The sequence below is a fragment of the Hyaena hyaena genome, unplaced genomic scaffold (genome assembly GCF_003009895.1).
Source record: "Hyaena hyaena isolate Hyena2069 unplaced genomic scaffold, ASM300989v1 scaffold_235, whole genome shotgun sequence".
In the NCBI taxonomy this organism is placed as follows: domain Eukaryota; kingdom Metazoa; phylum Chordata; class Mammalia; order Carnivora; family Hyaenidae; genus Hyaena; species Hyaena hyaena.
In genome coordinates, this window is record NW_024080867.1 from 1,602,040 (window position 1) to 1,612,308 (window position 10,269).

The 10,269-nt window shown below is 49.9% G+C and overlaps 1 protein-coding gene across 1 annotated transcript; it reads right to left on the minus strand.

The window, feature by feature from the left end:
• Positions 1–864: 864 nt before the first annotated feature.
• ZNF784 (zinc finger protein 784) lies at positions 865–4,015 on the minus strand. Its single transcript, XM_039244040.1, has 2 exons — positions 3,932–4,015; positions 865–2,730 (listed from the first exon to the last, which is right to left on the minus strand). The coding sequence occupies exons 1-2, from the start codon at positions 4,007–4,009 to the stop codon at positions 1,840–1,842; spliced, it is 969 nt and encodes a 322-aa protein (XP_039099971.1). The 5' UTR covers positions 4,010–4,015; the 3' UTR covers positions 865–1,839.
• Positions 4,016–10,269: the final 6,254 nt, after the last annotated feature.

The window sequence follows — 10,269 nt, forward strand, 5'->3', positions numbered from 1 at the left end:
AACCCAGTCTGCGCTCTCCCAGAGCTGAGTAACCACTGCCCTCTCTCCAGTCTGCCACCAGATTCGGCCATGCCTTGAAACCCAGCCCTGCACCCAAGGGTCACTTTTCCCTGTTTCCCCTCAGCGGCGCTGGCACTTCCTCGTGCACCCAGCCACCTCCCTCATACATTGACATTGCCACCCAGCTCCTGCAGGTATTCAGGCTTCTGATCCCTCCTCAAAGCTACAAGGAGCAGTGGATTGGTTTTAAGGTCGAGATCTGTGTTTTTGGAGGGTCTGTGTGGCTGTAGTATAGAGACTGGAGACCGTGCTGCTGTGTGGCAGTCCAAACGTGCGACCATTGGCTTGGGCAACAAGAGTAGTGACCACGAAAGTGTTCAGACTCCAAAGATACTTAACCAGCTCAACGGTGGGGAAAGGATGAGGACAGGGATTAGATAGGTGGATGACGGATCAAGAAGACTTAAAGAGCCTGCCCAGGTCTCTAGCCTAGGTGGCGAGGTTGACGATAGGAAACACAGGCGTTTCTTTGGAGGAAAGAGAATGAGGTCTGTTGGTGCTCTGACCTGTCGAAGGGATATCTCAGGGGAGGTGCTGAGCAAACAGGAAAGTGCAAATTTGGGGCTCTCCCTCCTTGATGAATATACTCATCACAGGAGTCCCTTCATTTTTATCAAACTTCCCCTGATACCTGTTCCCACAGGTGAAACCCAGAACATCTCTGAATAGCCAGATACTGTTCAGCCTCATTGTAAAGATGGGGGAACAGAGGTTTGGAGAGAGGTCTGCAATTCACTGCTCCTGGCACGACCCCAGTTGTGGGCCCTCTACCCCCACCCCCAAAACACAAGACTGACATAGAGAGACCCTTCAGAAAGTCCTTTAATAGGAGAACTGGAGGCTCCCCACCTCCAGCTCCCAGGTCCTCACCCCTACCACAGTGACACTGCATTCCACACGTGCCGCACACAGGTCAGCGCACCAAGCTGCCATCCCCCAACTCTTCCGTGGGGGTAGCGCTGGGTTAGGCAGTAAGCTGTTTGCTTCAAACAGGGAGTGGAGGAGATAAGAGAAACCTAAGGCTACTCTGTAGCCCTGGGGGCCATGGGCTCTGAACCTAAAGGCCTATGATGGGGGTATTAGGTGGCTGTTTGCTCTGTTTGTTGTTGTTATTGTTGCCTCAGAGTCAGTGGGTTAAGGAGGACCCACCATGGGAGCAGGGAGCAGCTCTTGGAGTCAAGATCCTTAGGGTCAGGCTTACATCCTTGAGGCTCAAGTGCTCTCGGCTAGGACTTGGGGACCCTCTGGCTTCGAGGTGATGGGATCCCGGAGTCTCTTTATGGAGAACCTGGCGGGTGTCTTCTGCCTGAGGGTGGGTAGGCATCCCAGGTTCAGTGCAATCCAGTGAGGTAGGCAAAAGATTCCATCCTGGTCCACCCTAGGTCCCCAAGATACTCCAGGGTTCTGGAGATGAAGGTCCGGCCCCAGTTCTGCCCCTTCCTCCCCCTCTGTGGTGCCCAGGCTCTGCGGGGACAAGCTGTGTCTTGCATGAGGACAACCGGACGAGCAGGCAGCTTGGGCAGTGGAATCCAGCCTGTGTTCCTCACATGTGGCCGGACACCCACAGGACTGTGTTCTGAGTCTCTTGGAGGTGCTGTATGGCTTGGTGGGTGTCCCGAAACTGGCTCTCCCGCACTAGCTGCTCGTGGCCATCGCTGTTAGCTCTTTTCACCTCTACCCCAGTCTCCTCTCTCCCGCTTCCTTTTCCCACCCGCCCCCTCCCTCGCAATCTGCCTCCTACTTGCCACGCTGATGTCCCCGTGTCCCTGCTCTCCCAGCCTACTGGTCGACCTCCACCTTCACCTTTGCCGCCTCCCTTTGCCCTTCCTCCAGACTGTCTCCTGCCCCACAGCCGCTCCCTGGCCCCTCGGCCCTGGAGGCCAGCTGGCTGCCCGAGTCCCCCACCCCTGGGCCTGGCCCGTGGAAGTGGGTGCGCTGGTGTTTGCGGAAGTTAGAGGAGTTGTTGAAAGTGCGATCGCACAGGGCGCAGCGGAAGGGGCGCTCCCCGGTGTGGATGCGTGCGTGGCCGCTCAGCACCGAGGACTGGGTGAAGCCCTTGCCGCAGATGCCGCAGTGGTAGGGCCGCTCGCCCGTGTGCACCCGCTCGTGGTCACGCATGTCTGACGAGCGGCGGAACGGCTTGGCGCAGAACCTGCAGGCGAAAGGCTTCCCCACCGCGGCGCCCGCCGCCGCCGCCGCCATCACCACCTCCGACCTCTCTTGGGGCACCCCAGGCCTCTGTTCCCGAGCCACCGCCGCCTCCGGAGGCCTCTGAGAGGTCCCCGGCTCCACCCCGTGTCGGTGCTGGTGCCGCAGCAGAGGTGCCAGGGCCTTGAAGGCCCGGGGGCAGAGGGCGCAGCGGTAGGGCCGCTCCCCCGTGTGCAGGCTGTAGTGGGCGCGGAGGCTGGCGGGGCCCGGACAGCTGTGGCCACACACATGACACCGGCTGGGGTCCCCACCCTGCCCGCCGCCCTCAGGCCCTGCCAGGTGGCCATGTTCGTGGAACAGCAGCTCAGAGACCAGCCGGAAGGCAGCTGGGCACAAGGCACAGTGGAGGGAACCTGGCTCCGGGGGCTCAGGTACCAGCGTGGTGTCTGTCACCTTCACCACCTGGATCTCGATGAGGTCACTCGGGGGTGTGGCGGGGCGGCCATCATCTGGCACCAGGACCTGGGTGGGGGGGGGGGAAAACCAGGAGCCTGTGGAGCCCGCCTCAGGGCCGCACCCACACTTACTAAAACACCCATCTCCTTTGTAAGCATGCTGGGCTCCTCCATCTCAGATCCGGCCCTCCATCCTCCAGGACTTTGCAGCACTCCTATCAAGACTTCCCTTCCGGGCCCAAATACGTCACGGATCCAGCCATTTCTCTCCTCTACCCCAGTTAACAGCCAAATATTTCTTGGTTTGACAACTGAAAAAGCCTGCTGAACAGAATCTGTTCCTATGCCTGCTGCCTCCCCAACGCAGCCTGCATGACCTTTTGAAAATGGAAAGCAGGTCATTTTCCCACTCAAAACCCTTCCATGGCTTCAACTGCACCTAACACCCGAAACCGTCATCGTAATACCCGCCATGAGCTGGCTCCTGCTTGTCTCTGGCCCCAGTGTAGATACAAGCCGGCACGCAGCTGACTTCTCTCATTTAAATTTAGGTCCCCGGACTCCCCACTCTATCAGCTCACTGTATGTCCTTTATAGCGTGGATCACAATAAATATCCTTTATTGTCTCTCTCCCCTGCTGGGCTGCGGGCTCCGAGAGAATGCGGTCCTGATCGGTCATGTTCACTTGATCTGTCTCTATCTACTGAGCCCCAGGAAGGAAGGGCTCAGTAAATGTCTGTTGAATGAATGACCGTCCCGTTACTCTCCAGTCCCGAGTGGGGAAAGTTCCAAAGTTACCTGGAACAGACATTTCTACCCCTGCTCGCCATACCCCCCCCCCCCCGCCAGGGACAGCACTCAGATCCCTGCAGAATGATTACCCTACCCCAACGCGGGTGCCCCGACCATCACTGCCCACCCTTGTTTTCCAGGGTCACCTTCCCAATCTTCCACCCAAGTTCTCTAGCCCCAGACGGTATCTAAGGCCCCGCCCCCTTAACACAAACTCAGTCTCCGAGACTCCTCTCCCCAGACCTTCCACCCAACCCCCTCCTTAGGCCCCGCCCCCAAAATGCCCCACCCCGCATGCTCATAGGTTCCGCGTTCAGCCACGCCCCTCGCCCACCCCGAGAGGCCCCACCCCCAGACCCGGAGCCCTAAATACTTCCTCCGCCCAGCCCTCATAGGCCCCGCCCCGGCCCCGCCCCCTGCCCTGAGACCTCCTCCCGCTTCTGGTCCCACGCTGAGGCCCCTTCCCCGCCCGCACCAGGTCCGGCGTCTCCGGGGATCGCGGCTCCGGGGCCGCTGAGCTCGGACTAGGGGTCTCCGGGCGCGCGGCAGCCATCTTGTGCTCAGGCCCCGCCCCCAAGCCCGTGGTCGCGGCGGGAGGGGGCGGGGCTCGGGCCGCGTCAGAGCTGCTACGCAGGCGCACTAGCGGGCGGGGGGGGCGGGGCTCAGCCCCGCCCACCCGGAGGGAGTGCTGCGTACCCTCTAATCACCTGTCAGCCCGTGAGGACCGAGCTGGCGGGGCGCTGGGGGGCTGCAGGCCAAGTGAATTTCTCCTTCTAACCAGCATTAGGAGGCTCTGGCAGTCAGCCGACTCTGGCCAGAACGTCACCTTTGTGGTTTTCTATTGTTTTCCCACTGCATGTTTTTGTCTCCACCTCCGCGTGGCTCCTGGGCACAGGGCACGCAGGGTTTTTCCAAGTCGGTTTACAAAAGGGTATTCTGCAAACAGCGACATCGGTGGCGACGTCTGGGGAAGGCCACAGACGGTGGGTTTGGGCAGCACCAAGGACAGGATTGGGGTCTTGATTCCTTCTCTGGCCTGGCTGTGTGACAGTGGAGAAGTCACTGCACTTCTCTGGGCCATGTGCACATTTTCTCATGTATAAAACTGTGCAGGTGTTGTGAAAACCCGACGAGGAAAAGAGATATGGAACGCTTTTGGACACCCCTTAGGTTGTTCCCTTGGGAGGGCAGGGTAGGTGATGCTTAAACATCATATTACTTCCTAAATTTGCTGTTTCTCCTCCTGGGGACATGATAAAATTGTGCTTCCTTTGAAAGTAGACCTGGCCCTGTGCTTCTCTTTGGCCAGTGACCTGTCAGTGACGGTGATGTGTTTTAACGTTGCCCAGAGAGCCCTTGGCCAGTTTCCATCCTACGGTTTCTGGCTCGGGATCTGCTGGTTGAAGTAGTTTCCAAAAACCCTAGTTCCCGAGTGTCTACAATGAGCAGAGCCTGGCGCTGAGCTTTCTTGGAGATATAGCATTTAGTTTTATTATTTAAGCTTATTTTTATTTATTTTGAGAGGGAGCGAGCAGGGTAGGGGCACAGAGAGAGGGAGAGAGAGAATCTCAGGCAGGCTCCCCGCTGTCAGTGCAGAGCCAAATGCAGGGCTTGAACCCACCAAGTGTGAGATCATGACCTGAGCAGAAGAGTCAGACACTTAAATGACTGAACCACCCAGGTGCCCAGGAGATGTAGCATTTAAAATAAATGTTTTATTTTGTTAAGACACTGAGCCATTGTGGTTGTTACTACAGCATAATCTAGTCTCCCAATGATGCAGAGGGAGTCTTTTCTTTACATTTATTTAATTATAAACTACTTCTATATAAAAAGTATTCAGAACAAGGGGTGCCTAGGTGGCTCAGTCGGGTAAATGTCTGACTTTTGATTTTGGCTCAAGGAACTATGATGTCATGGCTCCTAGGATCAAGCTCCGCCCTGGCTTTGTGCTCACAGAGTGGAGCCTGCTTGAAATTCTCTCTCTCCCCCTCTCTCTTTGTCGCCCCCGCTTGCTTTCTCTGTCTCTCAAAATAAATAAACCTCAAAAAAGTTTTTAAAAAGTAAAACAAAAATTTTTCTAATAGTTCTATAATTTCAATCTAACCTCTTTTTTCTCCTCCCCTTTTTATATTTGCATATATTAATACATGCAGTCTAGTTACTGCTCATACGAGTCAGTGCTCATACGATATCCCACTGATGATAATGTCACATTATATTTGTTCGTTCTCCTATTGGTGGACATTGGGTTGGTGCCAAATTAGTATTATTACTTATTTATATTATTTTTATGATAATATATTACTATAAAATATAATAATTTTAATATTATTATATTAATTATAAATTTTTAATGTTTTTATTTATTTCCGAGAGAGGGAGAGAGAGATAGTGTGAGCAAGGGAAGGTCAGAGAGAGGGAGACACAGAATCCAAAGCAGCTCCAGGCTCTGAGCTGTCAGCACAGAGCCCGACGCGGGGCCCGAACCCACGAGCAGTGAGATCATGACCAGAGCTGAAGTCGGACGCTTAACTGACTGAGCCACCCAGGCACCCCATAATTATAATATCTTTAATTTATATATTTAATTATATATAAATGTATTTATGATATATAATTTATACATTATATAATTTATAATATGACATAAATTAATATTATTAACATTATGACATTATATGTAATATAATAATGTATAATATATTATGCAATAGTATTACAATATTAATAATTTATATTATTATTATTATTATCATAAACAATACTTGAGCTTTCTTGCTTAGGTATCCTTGACCCCAGAAGAGAGCTTTCTCTACACTATGTAACTGGAAGTGAATTTCTGCATCAAAAACGATTACCATGTGCAGCTCCCGTCCTCACTTTGGTGATATCACTCAGTCACTTTTGCAACAGCCCCACCACTACCTACATGGGAGCTCTTGGGTAAATTGTTTAACGAGTGCTGTCTCCAGTGCTCCCATGAACCCTGGCCTTTCTGCCTCTGTGGGTCCCTTCATTCCAAAAAATATATTTAAAATGATGACTGTGTTGGTATAAAGATGAGCATAAGCCAGGCTGGATTACATTTTTTTCTTCTGATTTCAACATTAAAATGTTTTTCATGGGCACCTAAAAATGCCATGGGGCCCTAGGCACTGTGTGTACCTGCTGTGTCCAATGAGAAAGACAGCCCTTTCTATAAAGTTTTCTCATCTGTAAAGCAAAAATAGTAGTACTTACCACAGTTAAGTGCTGGGTGTTACGATGACTAATTGAGCCATTATATGTAAAGTGTTTTGCAACACAAAGTAGGCCCTATGTATTATCTGTAATTTACTGATTTCCATTTCCACCAGCAATGAATGGGAGGTCATGTTTCTTGAAATCTTTACTACTATTTGATAGTCACACTTAAATTTTTCCCAATCTGGTGGGTGTGACATGGGTTCTCATTGAGATTCCTTTTTTTTTTTAATGTTTTTATTTATTTCTAGGAGAGAGAGATAGAGAGAGACAGCGTGAGCAGGGGAGGGTCAGAGAGAGAGGGAGACACAGACTCTGAAATAGGCTCCAGGCTCTGAGCCGGCAGTCAGCACAGAGCCCGACGCGGGGCTCGAACCCACAAACCGCGAGATCATGACCCAAGCGAAAGTCGGACGCTTAACCGACTAAGCCACCCAGGCGCCCCGAGATTCCTTTTATTAAATGAGGTAGTTCATGATACAGCATCTAGCACAGAGATCATCTCTGCTTTTCTCTCTTGTGGGCTGGATCCATTTCATCTCTGCACTCTCAGACAGAAGGCACAGACGTGCCTCAGTGAATGTTTGGTGAATGAATGAACAAATGGATGAATCGAATAAGTAGCCAAATTAATGGAGATAAAAGAATTTGTGTATCAGAGCTTGAGAAAATTAAATATTTGGAGAGGAGACAGTAGTTCAATGAAACGAACATAAACTTTCAAGTTGGACAAAGCTGGGTTCAGGTCCTTGCATCCATTTGCTCTGCAGCTTTGGGCAAATGATGTCCCTTCTCAGTGTCCAGCTGTCATCTACAAAGTGGGCAGCATATTGCTACTTGGCGGGATTGAATTGAGAACAGCGTAGATGGAGAATGCTATGGGTCTAGTGTAATTTCTGGAACCAACTGATGCTCAATAAATGTGGGTTCCTTGCCTTTTCCCCCATGTCCCTCTGAACCCGTCAGGGCCTGGCACTATGTCAACGGTCTATTGTATGGTCTGATGCTAGAAGTCTGGCTACATGAAGCCACTATAAAATGGCAGAAAGGGGCACCTGGGTGGCTCAGTCGGTTAATCATCTGACTTTGGCTCGGGAAATGATCAACATTAAAGACATTTTTAACACTTTTAATGTTTTTTATTTATATCTAGGAGAGAGAGACAGCGTGAGCAGGGGAGGGTCAGAGAGAGAGGGCGTCACAGATTGAAACAGGCTCCAGGCTCTGAGCTGGCAGTCAGCACAGAGCCCGACGCGGGGCTCGAACCCACGAACCGCGAGATCATGACCTAAGCGAAAGTCGGTCGCTTAACCGACTAAGCCACCCAGGCGCCCCTTAAAACTTTTTTTAAATAAAATAAAATGGCAGAAAGAGTCCTGGATTTGGAATTAGAAGATGTGGGGTCTAGCCTGGCTTCTTTCTGTCCCTACTATGAGCACATCACTTCTCGTTGGTTTTATTTAAAAAAGTTTTTAAAATATTTTTTAATGTTTTATTTATTTCTGAGAGAGAGAGAGAGACAGCGTGAGCAGGGGAGGATCAGAGAGAGAGAGAGTTACAGAATCCGAAACAGGCTCAAGGCTCTGAGCTAGCTGTCAGCACAGAGCCCGACGCAGGGCTGGAACCCGTGAGCGGTGAGATCATGACCTGAGCCGAAGTCGACGCTTAACCGACTGAGCCACTCAGGCGCCCCTAAAAAAGTTTTTAAATGTTTATTTTTGACAGAGAGAGACAGAGACAGAGTGTAAGCTGGGAGGGGCAGAGAGAGACACACACATACAGAATCCGAAGCAGGTTCCAGGCTCTTAGCTGTCAGCACAGAGCTCAGCATGGGGCTCAAACCCATGAACCATGAGATCATGATCTGAGCCAAAGTCGGATGCTTAACTGACTGAGCCACCCAGGCACCCTGTTTGTTTGTTGTTTAATTAAAAAAAAAATCTCCTTGCTTTTTAAATGAATTGGCTTTTAGGGTTAATATATGACCCAGCAATTCCACTCCTAGGGATGTACCCTGGAGAAATGAAAATGTGGGGCTTGAACTCATGACCCAGAGATCAAGAGTTGCGTGCTTGGGGCATCTGGGTGGCTCAGTCGGTTAAATGTCTGAATTTAGCTGAGGTCATGATCTCGTGGTTCAGGAATTCGAGCCCAGCATTGGGCTCAGCAGCACAAAGCCCACTTGGAATCCTCTGTTCCCCTCTCTATCTGCTCCTCTCCCCCTCTCTTTTTCTCTTTCTCTCTCTGAAATAAATAAACAAACATTAAGAAAATAATTAAAAAAAAAAAGAGCTGCATTCTCTTCTAGTGAGCCAGCAATGCACCCCATATGCCTGTAGATGATTTTTAAAATATGACTTTTGAAAACCTCACATCAATTTCATAAAATTCTTATTAGATTGTAAGCTTTCTGAAGGTGGATACCATGGCTGTATCATTTCCCACTGCGTCCCCAGCACCCACAGCAGTGTCTGGGATGTTACAGGTATTCAATAAACATTTTTAAATAAAAAATTACAAATTTTTAATGTTTACTTAATTTTGAGAGAGAGAGAAACAGAGCAGGAATTCGGGAAAGGCAGAGAGAGAGGGAGACACAGAATCTGAAGCAGCCTCCAGGCTCTGAGCCATCAGCACAGAACCCTATGCAGGGCTTGATCCCATAAACTGCTGGATCGTAACCTGAGCCGAAATTGGATGCCCAACCAACTGAACCACCCAGGCGCCCCAATGAACATTTATTAATGAGTCAATACGTAAGTATGTGAATGAATAAGTAGCTGGTGATTATGGCTATCCGAAGTCTAAAGCTCATCGTAATCCTCAAAGAATAGATCATCCTCACACCTTCCTGTTGGGTCTCCAGATTAAAATAATACTGACAATAATAACTAGTGTTTACTGAGAGCTCACGGAGTGTGAGAGCAGGGACAGATCCAGGTTTTGTGTGGTGTGAGACTTACAAACTGAGGACACAAAATTTTAAATACAAAATAAGGTATATATGTGAATATTTCTTTGGCATGAGAATAGGAATTCCAACCAATTACAAAATTTAAAAGGTGACAATGACCACAGACAACCCCCTAATTTATTTATTAAAAATTTTTTTTCTTTATGTTTATTTATTATGGAGACAGAGAGAAACAGCATGAGTGTGTGAGGGACAGAGAGAGAGGGAGACACAGAATCTGAAGCAGCCTCTGGGCTCTGGGCTGTCAGCACAGAGCCCGACGCAGGGCTGAACCCACAAATTGAGATCAGCCTGAGCTGAAGTCGGATGCTTAACTGACTGAGCCACCCAGGCGCCCCAACAACCCCCTAATTTAAAAGTGGGTATGGAGCACTTGGGTGGCTCAGTTGGTTAAGCATCTCTTGACTTGAGCTCAGGTCATGATCTCCTGGTTCAAGGGATCAAGCCCCACCTGGGGTTTTGAACTGACAGCACGGAGCCTGCTTGGGATTCTCTCTCTCCCTTTCTCTCTGCCCTTCAAAATAAATAAACATTTAAAAAATGGATACAATATTTTTAGGAGTTTACTGTCTCACTTAACTCTACAATTCTTT